The sequence below is a fragment of the Triturus cristatus genome, chromosome 6 (assembly GCF_964204655.1).
Source record: "Triturus cristatus chromosome 6, aTriCri1.1, whole genome shotgun sequence".
In the NCBI taxonomy this organism is placed as follows: Eukaryota; Metazoa; Chordata; class Amphibia; order Caudata; family Salamandridae; genus Triturus; species Triturus cristatus.
The window spans coordinates 1,908,206,010-1,908,223,351 of record NC_140589.1 but is presented as its reverse complement, the minus strand read 5'-3'; the positions used below and the strand labels follow the sequence as shown (position 1 = coordinate 1,908,223,351).

The following is a 17,342-nucleotide window of genomic DNA, read 5'->3' as shown; positions in this document are numbered from 1 at the left end:
GACAGTCGGTCAACCCGCATTTATTGGTGGTCATGTTCTTTTGTTCTTCTAACAAATGCTCCAGGTTCTTCTTGGTGAAGTGAGGAGCACTGCACTACACTGCACTGCGCTGCACTACCCTACAGTACACTGCACCACACTACACTACGCTACACTACACTACAACAAAGTGAATACATGGTTTGATGCACATGAGATTGATTCCCGGTGGAAGAGCATCCTTCCCTCTGCTGAATGCCCATTCGATGCCATGTGAAGGTTCATGACCCTCGCTCCTTATAGCCGGGCTCATACTGTACCCAGGTTCATGACCCTCTCTGATTATGGCCGGGCTCATACCATACCCAGGTTCATGACCCTCTCTGATTATGGCCGGGCTCATACCGTACGCAGGTTCATGACCCTCTCTGATTATGGCCGGGCGCATACTGTACCCAGGTTCATGACCTTCTTTGATTATGACCGGGCGCATACTGTACCCAGGTTCATGACCCTCTCTGATTATGGCCGGACGCATACTGTACCCAGGTTCATGACCCTCGCTGATTATGGCCGGGCGCATACTGTATTCAGGTTCATGACCCTCTCTGATTGTGGCCGGGCGCATACTGTACCCAGGTTCATGACCCTCTCGGATTGTGGCCGGGCGCATACTGTACCCAGGTTCATGACCCTCTCGGATTGTGGCCGGGCGCATACTGTACCCAGGTTCATGACCCTCGCTGATTGTGGCCGGGTGCATACTGTACCCAGGTTCATGACCCTCTCTGATTGTGGCCGGGCGCATACTGTACCCAGGTTCATGACCCTCTCTGATTGTGGCCGGGCGCATATTGTACCCAGGTTCATGACCCTCTCTGATTGTGGCCGGGTGCATACTGTACCCAGGTTCATGACCCTCTCGGATTGTGGCCGGGCGCATACTGTACCCAGGTTCATGACCCTCTCTGATTGTGGCCGGGCGCATACTGTACCCAGGTTCATGACCCTCTCTGATTGTGGCCGGGCGCATACTGTACCCAGGTTCATGACCCTCTCTGATTGTGGCCGGGCGCATACAGTACCCAGGTTCATGCCCCTCTGATTGTGGCCGGGCGCATACTGTACCCAGGTTCATGCCCCTCTCTGATTATGGAGGGCGCATACTGTACCCAGGTTCATGACCCTCTCTGATTGTGGCCGGGCGCATACTGTACCCAGGTTCATGCCCCTCTGATTGTGGCCGGGCGCATACTGTACCCAGGTTCATGACCCTCTCTGATTGTGGCCGGGCGCATACAGTACCCAGGTTCATGCCCCTCTGATTGTGGCCGGGTGCATACTGTACCCAGGTTCATGCCCCTCTCTGATTATGGAGGGCGCATACTGTACCCAGGTTAATGACCCTCTCTGATTGTGGCCGGGCGCATACTGTACCCAGGTTCATGCCCCTCTCTGATTGTGGCCGGGCGCATACTGTACCCAGGTTCATGCCCCTCTGATTGTGGACGGGCGCATACTGTACCCAGGTTCATGACCGCCTCTCTGATTGTGGCCGGGCGCATACTGTACCCAGGTTCATGCCCCTCTGATTGTGGCCGGGCGCATACTGTACCCAGGTTCATGACCCTCTCTGATTGTGGCCGGGCGCATACAGTACCCAGGTTCATGCCCCTCTGATTGTGGCCGGGTGCATACTGTACCCAGGTTCATGCCCCTCTCTGATTATGGAGGGCGCATACTGTACCCAGGTTAATGACCCTCTCTGATTGTGGCCGGGCGCATACTGTACCCAGGTTCATGCCCCTCTCTGATTGTGGCCGGGCGCATACTGTACCCAGGTTCATGCCCCTCTGATTGTGGACGGGCGCATACTGTACCCAGGTTCATGACCCTCTCTGATTGTGGCCGGGCGCATACTGTACCCAGGTTCATGACCCTCTCGGATTGTGGCCGGGCGCATACTGTACCCAGGTTCATGCCCCTCTCTGATTGTGGCCGGGCGCATACTGTACCCAGGTTCATGCCCCTCTGATTGTGGACGGGCGCATACTGTACCCAGGTTCATGACCCTCTCGGATTGTGGCTGGGCGCATACTGTACCCAGGTTCATGACCCTCTCTGATTGTGGAGGGCGCATACTGTACCCAGGTTCATGCCCCTCTGATTGTGGCCGGGCGCATACTGTACCCAGGTTCATGACCCTCTCTGATTGTGGCTGGGCGCATACTGTACCCAGGTTCATGACCCTCTCTGATTGTGGCCGGGCGCATACTGTACCCAGGTTCATGACCCTCTCGGATTGTGGCCGGGCGCATTCTGTACCCAGGTTCATGCCCCTCTCTGATTGTGGCCGGGCGCATACTGTACCCAGGTTCATGCCCCTCTGATTGTGGACGGGCGCATACTGTACCCAGGTTCATGACCCTCTCGGATTGTGGCTGGGCGCATACTGTACCCAGGTTCATGACCCTCTCTGATTGTGGAGGGCGCATACTGTACCCAAGTTCATGCCCCTCTGATTGTGGCCGGGCGCATACTGTACCCACGTTCATGACCCTCTCTGATTGTGGCTGGGCGCATACTGTACCCAGGTTCATGACCCTCTCTGATTGTGGCCGGGCGCATACAGTACCCAGGTTCATGCCCCTCTGATTGTGGCCGGGCGCATACTGTACCCAGGTTCATGCCCCTCTCTGATTATGGAGGGCGCATACTGTACCCAGGTTCATGACCCTCTCTGATTGTGGAGGGCGCATACTGTACCCAGGTTCATGACCCTCTCTGATTGTGGCTGGGCGCATACTGTACCCAGGTTCATGCCCCTCTCTGATTGTGGCCGGGCACTACACCCACATGTAAATATAGCATTCTATACAGATATCTGTGAACTAATGCCTGTATTTAAGGAAGTCTCATCCTGTTTGTTGGCTCCCCGTGCGGTCTGCCTGCGCTGCTGCTGGCCTGGAATTCACGAAGGAGGCTTGGAGAGTCACTCACAGGAAGCACACTTTTCTGTATTTTTCCTCCTGTAGAAGTAAATACAGACAGGAAACGCATTGTTTTCTGCCTGTATTGATCTGTAAAAATCAGTAAAAACGGAATACTGGGAGCCTTATTATAAGTAGCCTCTAATGGTTACATTTTGCAAACATGCATTCACATTGTTTTATCATGAAACCACCGTGTGTCGTGCGAGTCGAGCTTACAGTTCGGTGCCTGTTCTTGGAGCCTACGGCTTTGCAACAATGACCCCTACATACACCTTCGAACTACAGATACACATCTTGCCTCAGTTGCAGACAATCCTCTTCCACAGACCCACATGGTCTGTAATTGTCGTCCTATGGGTTGGTGCTGCAGGGGGTTGGCCCTCCCTGTCCAGTGGACAAAATACACATGAGCACGTGTTGTCCTTCAACCCAAACAATATGTCTTGTGTCTCCGCCGACAGGAATTCTGCACCCCATGATGGTTGTGGCCAAAGACATCCATGCACCCGACCCATGTTACCCTTCCATATACGTAGGGTGACAGGCGCCCCGGATTGGCCGGGACAGTCCCGGTTTTCACCGGCTGTCCTGGCTGACTTCTGGAAATCTAGCTCATGTCCCGGTTTAGAGAGGGTCGGCTGAAAACGGGGGGAGGTGCCTTTTTATGTTTTCCGAAGCAGGGATAGTTAGCACCTGTAATACAGGCGTGCTGCTGGCTTTAAAATGCATGTTACGCATGTTCTTGCTGCCCCTTCTCTGCGTATCTGCTGAGGCGCGCGGTCCTTCTGTGCACTCGCTTGAAGTAAAATCGTTGCCCTTCGTCTATTTTTGAGAAATGTCCTGGTTTTTGGCTTTAAAATTCTTGTCACCCTACATATACAGCTTGTGCCTTAGAGGATTGTAGTGGACTGCAAGAGAAATAGATCTGGACAGTGAAGCACAGATGCCTCTTGCAGCTGCACAAGTCTCCCTTTGTGTCCCCAAACCAATGAGTGGTCCTGATGCTTGCAGCCCAAGCAGGCAGGGGAGGTCCTTGCTTTCAGGGGGTCCTCCTCAGGTGACCAGGAGCAGGGCGCGTGGTACCTCATGAGATGTGTCTTCAGAGCATGCGAGCTCTTGTCATCGGTGCATCCCATACTGAGTCAGCCACACACACTAGACTGGCCCCAATCCTTGGTGGTGCAAGGAGGTTATGGCTGCCAGGGTACCAGTGATGGAGAGAGGGTGCCAGGGTACCAGTGATGAAGGGAGGGTGCCAGGGTACCAGTGAGGAAGGGAGGGTGCCAGGGTACCAGTGATGGAGGGAGGGTGCCAGGGTACCAGTGATGAAGGGAGGGTGCCAAGGTACCAGTGATGAAGGGTGGGTGCCAGGGTACCAGTGATGGAGGGAGGGTGTCAGGGTACCAGTGATGAAGGGAGGATGCCAGGGTACCAGTGATGGAGGGTGGGTGCCAGGGTACCAGTGATGGTTGGAGGGTGCCAGGGTACCAGTGATGAAGGGAGGGTGCCAGGGTACCAGTGATGAAGGGAGGGTGCCAGGGTACCAGTGAGGAAGGGAGGGTGCCAGGGTACCAGTGTTGGAGGGTATAGCTGCCAGGGTACCAGTGAGGAAGGGAGGGTGCCAGGGTACCAGTGAGGAAGGGAGGGTGCCAGGGTACCAGTGATGAAGGTTATGGCTGCCAGGGTACCAGTGATGAAGGGAGGGTGCCAGAGTACCAGTGATGGAGGTTATGACTGCCAGGGTACCAGTGATGGAGGTTATGCCTGCCAGGGTACCAGTGATGAAGGTTATGGCTGCCAGGGTACCAGTGATGAAGGGAAGGTGCCAGGGTACCAGTGATGAAGGGAGGGTGCCGGGGTATCAGTGATGGAGGTTACGGCTGCCAGGGTACCAGTGATGGAGGTTATGCCTGCCAGGGTACCAGTGATGGAGGTTATGGCTGCCAGGGTACCAGTGATGAAGGGAAGGTGCCAGGGTACCAGTGATGGAGGTTATGCCTGCCAGGGTACCAGTGATGAAGGTTATGGCTGCCAGGGTACCAGTGATGAAGGGAAGGTGCCAGGGTACCAGTGATGAAGGCAGGGTGCCGGGGTACCAGTGATGGAGGTTACGGCTGCCAGGGTACCAGTGATGGAGGTTATGCCTGCCAGGGTACCAGTGATGGAGGTTATGGCTGCCAGGGTACCAGTGATGAAGGGAAGGTGCCAGGGTACCAGTGATGAAGGGAGGGTGCCGGGTTACCAGTGATGGAGGTTACGGCTGCCAGGGTACCAGTGATGGAGGTTATGCCTGCCAGGGTACCAGTGATGGAGGTTATGGCTGCCAGGGTACCAGTGATGGAGGTTATGGCTGCCAGGGTACCAGTGATGAAGGAAGGGTGCCAGGGGCCCCACTGCAAGCATGGAAAATAGGCCCCTTGGCCCTCCAGACCCTTAGTAAAGGGGAGCTGTGCTTGAGGAGTCACACACCCCTCACTTCCCTCACTGGAGTGAAGCGGTAAGGTTGTCAGCCAGATACGCGGGGGTGTTTCTGGTGGTTGTTCACAAGTTAGAGAGATGGTTTTAGTAAAGATTAAGTCTAACATGTGCCCTGCAGCATGAGTTATCTCCATTAACTCTTTGGTGCAGGCCCAGTGTGGCAAGATCCGAAATGGGCTGACTTGCCTCCATATTAACATTTAGTAGAATTTTAATACAAACAATATGTTTTTGCACAAACAAATTAAAACCAAGGGCTTCACAAAATGCACAGACTCGCACAGTAGGATGTGCAAAACTGGGGTAAGGCTGCTTTCGTCAGCACAACACTCTTACAAGGAGACTACAAGGAAACAACACTCTTCCATCATGATTTGATGGGACGTCACCAAGGACATCCAGGGTTTTAGGGCCCCAGTGACCTGTCGCAGCCCTGGCCTCCTGGTATCAGACCCACCGAGATCTGGCGGCAGGGAGAGCACCGCTCCCATGGAGCCACCTGAGTGGGCGTCAATGTCAGCCGCAGCCCTGGCTCGCAGACGCCTCCTGGTTATCAGAGATGCCTGGAGACTCACACCGCAGACAGAGATGAGGCGTGGCCTCTCCTTCACCGGCCATGGGGCTTGTGGCAGATGCATAGTCCTTGGCTACTGACCAGGTGCCAGATGCAGGAACTATTTTGGCTAGTAACTTTTGGATTACACATGACGGGGTCATGACAGCAGAGCCGTCAGGTCTGAGGCTGTCGCGGGGCATCGGTTCACTGCATGTACCCCCTCACTGCAGTGACACAGACCAGCTAGCATGTATCGAGGTGCACAGGCTGGTGTGGCCTTGCCTCTGACACCCAGGTGCCAGTGTGAGCAGAGCTGGCCCTGCAGTCCCACGCTTGAGTCGCATGAGATCCTACGCTGTAGAGCCACCCCCTGCCCCGATGTCCGTGAGCAGTGCCTCTGACCTGCCCATCCTTTCCTTTCCCCAAAGACGAGGACGACGCAGGTTTGGGCCTTGGCCCTGACACCCTTGGATAGGTGTGAGCAGATACTTCACCCTGCAGTCCCACCCTTGATGAGCACCGGTCTCCTCCTCGGGCCCTGGTGCCTTTGCACTCGCTGCACCACTGGTAGCCACGGCCCTTAAGGGAACGAGAAGGAGCCGAGTGGTGAAAGGCGGACTCTTAGTGCAGACTTTACACTTCATAAGTAGATGCATTTCAGGAGCAGGGGCAGCCTTTGAACTTGAAATGAAGACTAAGGATTCAAGCAGTGGGAAGAAATAACCACGCAAACCACATATGCGCCTGGACAACTCCACTGTTTCCTGCCCAACGCCTGATCACTCTGCAAACATGCCACAGAGATCTGGGACACCATCTTCCCTCACACCCAACGTCGTCTTCCTCACCAAGACCTGGCTCAACACTGCATTCACTCCCAACATTGCCATGGCCACGCCGAACAGATACCAGATAGCACACCGGGACTGCATCAGCAAACGCAGAGGTCGAATCGCCATCATCCGAAAAGAAAACATCCACTTCACCACCACTGCATACGACACCCCCTGATGATGGAACACCTCAACCTCCAACTCAAACAGACAGCAAAACCACCATCAGAGGCCCCCTCACCTACAGACCTCCAGGTCCGCACCCCAGCTTCTGCAACGCCATCCTCAAATTCATTGCACCACAAGCCATCAACACCGAACACCTCATCTTCCTCGGAGGCCTCAATTTCCACCTCGACAACCCTAACGACTCCACCAAAGCCAACCTCCTCAAAAGCATGAACATCATAAACCTCACCCATCTAGTCACCAGCCCTGCATACAACGCAGCACACATGCTCGACTTAATTTCACAGCCAGCGACAAAGTCAAGTACAGCCATGTCGCAAGCTCACCTGGACAGACCACTCAATCTTCCACTTCACCATCACGGGAGCCCCGAGCACCGCCACCAAGCGCTCTGACCGCACACCCCAGCTGGAACAAAGTACCTGAAGGCCAATGGCCCGACGCCCTCAACACCTCCCACCCTGACACCACAACCAATCTTGATCAGGCTGTCAAGAGCTTCACCGCCTGGCTCCCCGACTGCGCCGACAGAGTCGTCCACATCAAACCCACCAAATATGTCAGTTGGTACACCTTGAAACTGAGAAGCACGAAACACAACTGCAAGCTACTAGAAAGGAAATGGCTCACCAGCAAGGGGCCCACAGACTGCACCCACTTCAAGACATCGCTCAACCACTACCACCCACTCCTGAAAGAGACGAAAAAGAATGCCCTAGCCGACCGCATCAAAGCCAGCTACAAACACAGCAAAGATCTGTTCAGCATCATTCGGAGTTCTCCAACCCCTCAGCCATCGAAAACATTATCACCCTTTCCCAAGAACTCTGCGACACCCTGCCAGACATCTTCGACGACAAGATATCCACCATCTACAAACACTTTGAGCCCCAACCCATCACCTCTGACATCCTCCACCTTCATGCTCCCGCAGATGCAAACTCCGACCACCGGACCATTGTGTGGGCCCAGCTTTCCACATAGAGCACCACAGCCATCATGCACTCTGTCCACTGAGGAGCACTCATGGACCCCTGTCCCCACCACATGTTCAACATCGGAATCAGGACTATCAGCAATGAGCTCACCGCCATCTTCAACACATCCATCACCTCGGTCACCTTCCCAGGAGAATGGAATCATGCTGAAGGTAAGTCTCTCCTCAATAAACCATCTGCCGACCCCAAAGGGCTCAAAGACTACCATCTCATCTCTCTGCACCCCTTTCCTGCCAAAGTCCACGAAAAGGCCATCAAACACAACTTATGGAATGTCTACAGAAACAACGATCTTCTGGGCTCCTCCCAATCAGGATTCCGTATGAACCACAGCAGCAAAACCACCCTGATCGCAGACACCGATGACATGAGAACCCTCCTAAACCGAGGAGAAATGGTCGCCCTGATCGTCCTCGACCTCTCAGCAGCTCTCGACACCATGTCCCACCACATCATGATGAAGAGGCTTCATCGAATAGGAAGTCAAGAGGACGCCGTCAAATGGATTGCGTCCTTCCTCACCAGCAGAACCCGGAGAAACCACCTGCCACCTTGGAACCCAAGAACATCCTGTGCGATGTCCCTCAAGGTTCATCCCTTAGCCCCACACTGTTCAGTGCCTACAAGACCCCCTGGCAAACATCGTCAGAACCCATGGACTGAATATCATATCCCATGTAGACACCCAGCTCATCCTCTCTCTGTCCGAAGACCCTGCCACCACGAGGACCAACGTTCGCCTGTGCATGACCAGCGTCTGCCTCAAACTCAACACAGACAAAACAGAAGTACTCGTCTTCGGGAACAACACCTCCTCATGGAATTACTCCTGGTGGCCTTCTGAACTAGGACCCTCACCCATTGTTAAAGACTACACCCGAAACCTCTGCATCATCCTGGACAGCAAACATGCCATGGCAAACCAGATTAACTCCATCTCGTCATCCTGCTTCCTCACTTTTCGCCTGCTCCGAAGGATCTTCAAATGGCTCCCAGGTAGCACCAAACATACCGTCACTCAAACCCTCGTCACTATCTGCTTGGACTACGGCAACGCACTCTACGTAGTAATTACCAGCCACCTTTAGAAGAGACTGCAGACCCTACAGAACTCAGCGGCCAGACTCGTCCTCCCCAAATGGTCCCACATCACCCGCACAAGACCACTACTGGCTCTCCGTCCACGAGAGATGTCAATTCAGGATGCTGACCCACTCCTACAAAGCGCTGCATGATCAAGGACCAGAATACTTCACCCAATGCCTGAGCTTCCACCAACCCTCCAGACACCTGCGCTCCACGTCCCTCTCCCTCGCCCAAACCCCCCGCATCAGCCGCAGCAACAGTAGAGGACGTTCCTTCTCCTCCTACCTCGTCGTCCTGGAACGACCGCCCCCTGCACCTCTGGTCCTCACCCTGTCTTCAGTAATTCAGAGAGGGACTCAAGACCTGGCTGGTCAACTAGTTCCACCCGAGCAGCAGGCCTCTCAGCGCCTGGATACCCTCGCTGCTGAATAGCAGCGCTCCATAAATCTTGTTTGAGTGATTGATTGATTGATTGGACCACAGCTCTCTATGTACAGAAGACTACTTTCTTGGTTTCTCATTGTTGCTTTGATGAAAACCCATACTATTATTACCCCTTGCACTGGCGTCTGTCAATACTTATAGTAATGGTCGTTTTAGTAAAAAGAGTGTTGCCAGCTGATCAGCGAATGCGTCTAGTAATGTGTCGGGGTGAAGGGCGGGTAGGAGTCAGAAAACGAGTGCGTCCTCGTACAAGTAGTCTGGCAAACAAGATGTTTTCTTTGATGTTATGTAGGTGCGTTCCAAGCAGATGCACAGAATCTGGAGTAAGCACGCTCAAATACTCTGCGTAGCTGTAGCACCGGGCTCTGAAGCCGCTCTAGTCACTACGTGTTCTTACAATATATATGTTTCTTTCTTTGTGGGAAGAGGCACGCTGGCACCTTGTGGTCTGGCTAGCCTTGGTTAGAGACAAAGGGAGGTTTATCCTTACCAGGTTGGTATGTAAGTGGATAGCCACGGAAACTATAGGTTCCAGATTTGTCAGGACATGGTGAGGGATGATGTGTCTGCCAGTCTTGTTGGATGATCGTAAACCTAGAGCCACACTCCAACATGCAGCCACATGGCAAAGATTGTATTGTAATTGCATTTATATAGCGCTTACTAACCCTGACGAGGCGTCAAAGCCCTTTTTCGGCAAGTAACGCGCTACTCCAGAACCCACAAAGGATTAGCGTTGAATTAGTATAGTGAAATATGAAAGTAATAGGAGTGGTGGATATGTTAGTAAGGTATTAATGCCCACTCATTACAAGGCTTGCACAGGGAATCACCAATCCAAGATTCAAAACTGTTACAGTATGTGGTTATTACAATTGTGTGTTCCTGCATGGTGTGTCCATAGCACCATTGTTTGTTCCTGCATGGTGTGTCCATAGGAACATTGTGTGTGTTCCTGCATGGTGTGTCCATAGGAACATGGTGTGTGTTCCTGCATGGTGTGTCCATAGGACCATTGTTTGTTCCTGCATGGTGTGTCTATAGGACCATTGTGTGTTCCTGCATGGTGTGCCATAGGACCATTGTGTGTTCCTGCATGGTGTGCCATGTGTCCATAGGACCATTGTGTGTTCCTGCATGGTGTGCCATGTGTCCATAGGACCATTGTGTGTTCCTGCATGGTGTGTCCATAGGACCATTGTGTGTTCCTGCATGGTGTGTCCATAGCGCCATTGTGTGTTCCTGCATGGTGTGTCCATATCGCCATTGTGTGTTCCTGCATGGTGTGTCCATAGCACCATTGTGTGTTCCTGCATGGTGTGTCCATAGCACCATTGTGTGTTCCTGCATGGTGTGTCCATGGCACCATTGTCTGTTCCTGCATGGTGTGTCCATAGTTCCATTGTGTGTTCCTGTATGGTGTGTCCATAGGTCCATTGTGTGTTCCTGCATGGTGTGTCCATAGGTCCATTGTGTGTTCCTGCATGGTGTGTCCATAGCACCATTGTTTGTTCCTGCATGGTGTGTCCATAGCACCATTGTTTGTTCCTGCATGGTGTGTCCATAGCACCATTGTTTGTTCCTGCATGGTGTGTCCATAGGAACATTGTGTGTGTTCCTGCATGGTGTGTCCATAGGAACATGGTGTGTGTTCCTGCATGGTGTGTCCATAGCACCATTGTGTGTTCCTGCATGGTGTGTCCACAGCACCATTGTGTGTTCCTGCATGGTGTGTCCATCGCACCATTGTGTGTTCCTGCATGGTGTGTCCATCGCACCATTGTGTGTTCCTGCATGGTGTGTCCATAGCACCATTGTGTGTTCCTGCATGGTGTATCCATAGCACCATTGTGTGTTCCTGCATGGTGTGTCCATAGCACCATTGTGTGTTCCTGCATGGTGTGTCCATAGCACCATTGTGTGTTCCTGCATGGTGTGTCCATAGCACCATTGTGTGTTCCTGCATGGTGTGTCCATAGCACCATTGTGTGGATTCCTGCATGGTGTGTCCATAGCACCATTGTGTGTTCCTGCATGGTGTGTCCATAGGTCCATTGTTTGTTCCTGCACGGCGTGTCCATAGGTCCATTGTGTGTTCCTGCATGGAGTGTCCATAGCACCATTGTGTGTTCCTGCATGGAGTGTCCATAGCACCATTGTGTGTTCCTACATGGAGTGTCCATAGCACCATTGTGTGTTCCTACATGGAGTGTCCATAGCACCATTGTGTGTTCCTGCATGGTGTGTCCATAGCACCATTGTTTGTTCCTGCATGGTGTGTCCATAGGACCATTGTGTGGGTTCCTGCATGGTGTGTCCATAGCACCATTGTGTGTTCCTGCATGGTGTGTCCATAGCACCATTGTGTGTTCCTGCATGGTGTATCCACAGGATCTTTGCCGGGAGAAGGGTCTAATCCAGAGTGTTTTCTTCTCTTGTTCAGGCCATGCCATTATCAACTCGGACGTCCTCATCAGGATTAAGGCTGAACAAGGGCCGGATCTCTGCGATCGGCGAGTGCTGCAGACACGCAATGGCAGAGCTGGTAAGTTCCCATGTTGTGTGTGACCTAGTTAAGTATGATTGGCCTCAGACATGTGCAAATAGTTCTTTGCCTGGGATTTGAAGCGGTCTGTTATCCAGAAGGCAAGTCAACTCATATCTGTTGGTGTGGCCTGTCCAGGCAGTGTTTGTGGACCCTTCACTGAAGCACTTTTCTAACAGATAGAGACACTTACACATGATGCAAAACAAGGTAGAAAACACAGGATCGCGTCCCATCTCCTGCTATCAAAACTGTTTCTTTTGCTGGGATATTTGAAATTACCGTGAGGAAGACTCCGCTAATATGGAGGCAGGTCAGCTCTTTCGGATCTAGAGACATTTGGCTGCACCAAAGAGTTAATGGACCAACTCATGCTGAGGGCACACTTTAGACTTAATCTTTACTAATCCCAGCTCTCAAACTTGTGAACAACCCCAGCCTGAACGTGACTCACTTATACGGTTCAGGATTCCCAAGCTAAATATGATTGATAAAACGCCCAAATCCATAAAAATGTATCTAGACACTTGCGGAAAATCACTCCGGACTCTTTCGCTGAGGAGTTTGAGTATATGTCACACCAGCAGATTCTGATGTCGATCAAGCGCTCTTAGATTAGAGAGCTGGCAGAGTGAAGAGATGTAGAGGTGTGACCGAGATCAGATGCAGGGGCTGTGGAGAGCTGGGAGAGAGAAGAGATGCAGAGGCTGTAGAGGTGTGACAGAGATCAGATGCGGCGGCTGTGGAGAGATGGGAGAGTGAAGAGATGCAGAGGCTGTAGAGGTGTGACAGAGATCAGATGCAGGGGCTGTGGAGAGCTGGCAGAGTGAAGAGATGCAGAGGCTGTAGAGGTGTGACAGAGATCAGATGCGGCGGCTGTGGAGAGATGGGAGAGTGAAGAGATGCAGAGGCCGTAGAGGTGTCACAGAGATCAGATGCTGGGACTGTGGAGAGCTGGGAGAGTGAAGAGATGCAGAGGCTGTAGAGGTGTGATAGAGATCAGATGCGGCGGCTGTAGAGGTGTGACAGAGATCGGATGCAGGGGCTGTGGAGAGCTGGCAGAGTGAAGAGATGCAGAGGCTGTAGAGGTGTGACAGTTATCAGATGCGGCGGCTGTAGAGGTGTGACAGAGATCAGATGCAGGGGCTGTGGAGAGCTGGCAGAGTGAAGAGATGCAGGGGCTGTAGAGGTGTGACGGAGATCAGATGCTGGGGCTGTGGAGAGCTGGCAGAGTGAAGAGTAGCAGAGGCTGTAGAGGTGTGACAGAGATCAGATGCAGGGGCTGTGGAGAGCTGGCAGAGTGAAGAGATGCAGGGGCTGTAGAGGTGTGACAGAGATCAGATGCAGGGGCTGTGGAGAGCTGGCAGAGTGAAGAGATGCAGGGGCTGTAGAGGTGTGACAGAGATCAGATGCAGGGGCTGTGGAGAGCTAGCAGAGTGAAGAGATGCAGAGGCTGTAGAGGTGTGACAGAGATCAGATGCTGGGGCTGTGGAGAGATGGGAGAGTGAAGAGATGCAGAGGCTGTAGAGGTGTGGCAGAGATCAGATGCAGGGGCTGTGGAGAGCTGGCAGAGTGAAGAGATGCAGAGGCTGTAGAGGTGTGACAGAGATCAGATGCAGGGGCTGTGGAGAGCTGGCAGAGTGAAGAGATGCAGAGGCTGTAGAGGTGTGACAGAGATCAGATGCAGGGGCTGTGGAGAGCTGGCAGAGTGAAGAGTAGCAGAGGCTGTAGAGGTGTGACAGAGATCAGATGCAGGGGCTGTGGAGAGCTGGCAGAGTGAAGAGATGCAGAGGCTGTAGAGGTGTGACAGAGATCAGATGCGGCGTCTGTGGAGAGATGGGAGAGTGAAGAGATGCAGAGGCTGTAGAGGTGTGACAAAGATCAGATGCAGGGGCTGTAGAGGTGTGACGGAGATCAGATTCAGGGATGGTGGAGAGCTGGCAGAGTGAAGAGATGCAGAGGCTGTAGAGGTGTGACAGAGATCAGATGCAGGGGCTGTGGAGAGCTGGCAGAGTGAAGAGATGCAGGGGCTGTAGAGGTGTGACAGAGATCAGATGCAGGGGCTGTGGATATATGGGAGTGAAGAGATGCAGAGGCTGTAGAGGTGTGACAGAGATCAGATGCAGGGGCTGTGGATAGATGGGAGAGTGAAGAGATGCAGAGGCTGTAGAGGTGTGAGAGATCAGATACAGGGGCTGTAGAGGTGTGACGGAGATCAGATTCGGGGATGGCGGAGAGCTGGCAGAGTGAAGAGATGCAGAGGCTGCAGAGGTGTGACAGAGATCAGATTCGGGGATGGTGGAGAGCTGGCAGAGTGAAGAGATGCAGAGGCTGTAGAGGTGTGACAGAGATCAGATGCAGAGGCTGTAGAGGTGTGACGGAGATCAGATGCAGGGGCTGTAGAGGTGTGACGGAGATCAGATTCAGGGATGGCGGAGAGCTGGCAGAGTGAAGAGATGCAGAGGCTGCAGAGGTGTGACAGAGATCAGATTCGGGGATGGTGGAGAGCTGGCAGAGTGAAGAGATGCAGAGGCTGTAGAGGTGTGACAGAGATCAGATGCAGAGGCTGTAGAGGTGTGGCAGAGATCAGATGCAGGGGCTGTGGAGAGCTGGCAGAGTGAAGAGATGCAGAGGCTGTAGAGGTGTGACAGAGATCAGATGCTGGGGCTGTGGAGAGATGGGAGAGTGAAGAGATGCAGAGGCTGTAGAGGTATGACAGAGATCAGATGCTGGGGCTGTGGAGAGCTGGCAGAGTGAAGAGATGCAGGGGCTGTAGAGGTGTGACAGAGATCAGATGCAGGGGCTGTGGAGAGATGGGAGTGAAGAGATGCAGAGGCTGTAGAGGTGTGACAGAGATCAGATGCAGCGGCTGTGGAGAGCTGGCAGAGTGAAGAGATGCAGAGGCTGTAGAGGTGTGACAGAGATCAGATGCAGGGGCTGTGGAGAGATGGGAGTGAAGAGATGCAGAGGCTGTAGAGGTGTGACAGAGATCAGATGCGGCGGCTGTGGAGAGATGGGAGAGTGAAGAGATGCAGAGGCTGTAGAGGTGTGAGAGATCAGATACAGGGGCTGTGGAGAGCTGGCAGAGTGAAGAGATGCAGAGGCTGTAGAGGTGTGACAGAGATCAGATACAGGGGCTGTAGAGGTGTGACAGAGATCAGATGCAGAGGCTGTAGAGGTGTGACGGAGATCAGATGCAGGGGCTGTGAAGAGCTGGCAGAGTGAAGAGATGCAGAGGCTGTAGAGGTGTGACAGAGATCAGATGCAGGGGCTGTGGAGAGCTGGCAGAGTGAAGGGATGCAGAGGCTGTAGAGATGTGACAGAGATCAGATGCAGGGGCTGTGGAGAGCTGGCAGAGTGAAGAGATGCAGAGGATGTAGAGGTGTGACAGAGATCAGATGCAGGGGCTGTGGAGATCTGGCAGAGTGAAGAGATGCAGAGGCTGTAGAGGTGTGACAGAGATCATATTCAGGGGCTGTGGAGAGCTGGCCGAGTGAAGAGATGCAGGGGCTGTAGAGGTGTGACAGAGATCAGATGCAGGGGCTGTGGAGAGCTGGCAGAGTGAAGAGATGCAGGGGCTGTAGAGGTGGGACAGAGATCAGATGCAGGGGCTGTGGAGAGCTGGCAGAGTGAAGAGATGCAGAGGCTGCAGAGGTGTGACAGAGATCAGATTCGGGGACGGTGGAGAGCTGGCAGAGTGAAGAGATGCAGAGGCTGTAGAGGTGTGACAGAGATCAGATGCAGGGGCTGTGGAGAGCTGGCAGAGTGAAGAGATGTAGAGGTGTGACAGAGATCAGATGCTGGGGCTGTGGAGAGCTGGCAGAGTGAAGAGTAGCAGGGGCTGTAGAGGTGTGACAGAGATCAGATGCAGGGGCTGTGGAGAGCTGGCAGAGTGAAGAGATGCAGAGGCTGTAGAGGTGTGACAGAGATCAGATGCAGGGGCTGTGGAGAGCTGGCAGAGTGAAGAGTAGCAGGGGCTGTAGAGGTGTGACAGAGATCAGATGCAGGGGCTGTGGAGAGCTGGCAGAGTGAAGAGATGCAGAGGCTGTAGAGGTGTGACACAGATCAGATGCAGGGGCTGTGGAGAGCTGGCAGAGTGAAGAGATGCAGAGGCTGTAGAGGTGTGACAGAGATCAGATGCGGGGGCTGTGGAGAGCTGGCAGAGTGAAGAGATGCAGAGGCTGTAGAGGTGTGACAGAGATCAGATGCAGGGGCAGTGGAGAGCTGGCAGAGTGAAGAGTAGCAGAGGCTGTAGAGGTGTGACAGAGATCAGATGCAGGGGCTGTGGAGAGCTGGCAGAGTGAAGAGATGCAGGGGCTGTAGAGGTGTGACAGATATCAGATGCAGGGGCTGTGGAGAGCTGGCAGAGTGAAGAGATGCAGGGGCTGTAGAGGTGTGACAGATATCAGATGCAGGGGCTGTGGAGAGCTGGCAGAGTGAAGAGATGCAGGGGCTGTAGAGGTGGGACAGAGATCAGATGCAGGGGCTGTGGAGAGCTGGCAGAGTGAAGAGATGCAGAGGCTGCAGAGGTGTGACAGAGATCAGATTCGGGGACGGTGGAGAGCTGGCAGAGTGAAGAGATGCAGAGGCTGTAGAGGTGTGACAGAGATCAGATGCAGGGGCTGTGGAGAGCTGGCAGAGTGAAGAGATGTAGAGGTGTGACAGAGATCAGATGCTGGGGCTGTGGAGAGCTGGCAGAGTGAAGAGATGCAGAGGCTGTAGAGGTGTGACAGAGATCAGATGCAGGGGCTGTGGAGAGCTGGCAGAGTGAAGAGTAGCAGGGGCTGTAGAGGTGTGACAGAGATCAGATGCAGGGGCTGTGGAGAGCTGGCAGAGTGAAGAGATGCAGAGGCTGTAGAGGTGTGACAGAGATCAGATGCAGGGGCTGTGGAGAGCTGGCAGAGTGAAGAGATGCAGAGGCTGTAGAGGTGTGACAGAGATCAGATGCAGGGGCTGTGGAGAGCTGGCAGAGTGAAGAGATGCAGGGGCTGTAGAGGTGTGACAGAGATCAGATGCAGGGGCTGTGGAGAGATGGGAGTGAAGAGATGCAGAGGCTGTAGAGGTGTGACAGAGATCAGATGCGGCGGCTGTGGAGAGATGGGAGAGTGAAGAGATGCAGAGGCTGTAGAGGTGTGAGAGATCAGATACAGGGGCTGTGGAGAGCTGGCAGAGTGAAGAGATGCAGAGGCTGTAGAGGTGTGACAGAGATCAGATGCAGAGGCTGTAGAGGTGTGACAGAGA

At 53.5% G+C, this 17,342-nt stretch overlaps 1 protein-coding gene across 3 annotated transcripts in view; it reads left to right on the top strand.

Annotated features, from left to right (window-relative positions):
* The window catches only part of LOC146822411 (uncharacterized), a 233,276-nt gene that overhangs the window by 84,414 nt on the left and 131,520 nt on the right, over positions 1-17,342 (top strand). For all 3 annotated transcript variants that reach the window (XM_085613500.1, XM_085613501.1, XM_085613499.1), the window contains exon 3: positions 12,000-12,101. In XM_085613500.1, coding sequence (XP_085469626.1) covers positions 12,000-12,101 — 102 coding nt within the window. The remainder of the gene's footprint in view (positions 1-11,999; positions 12,102-17,342) is intronic.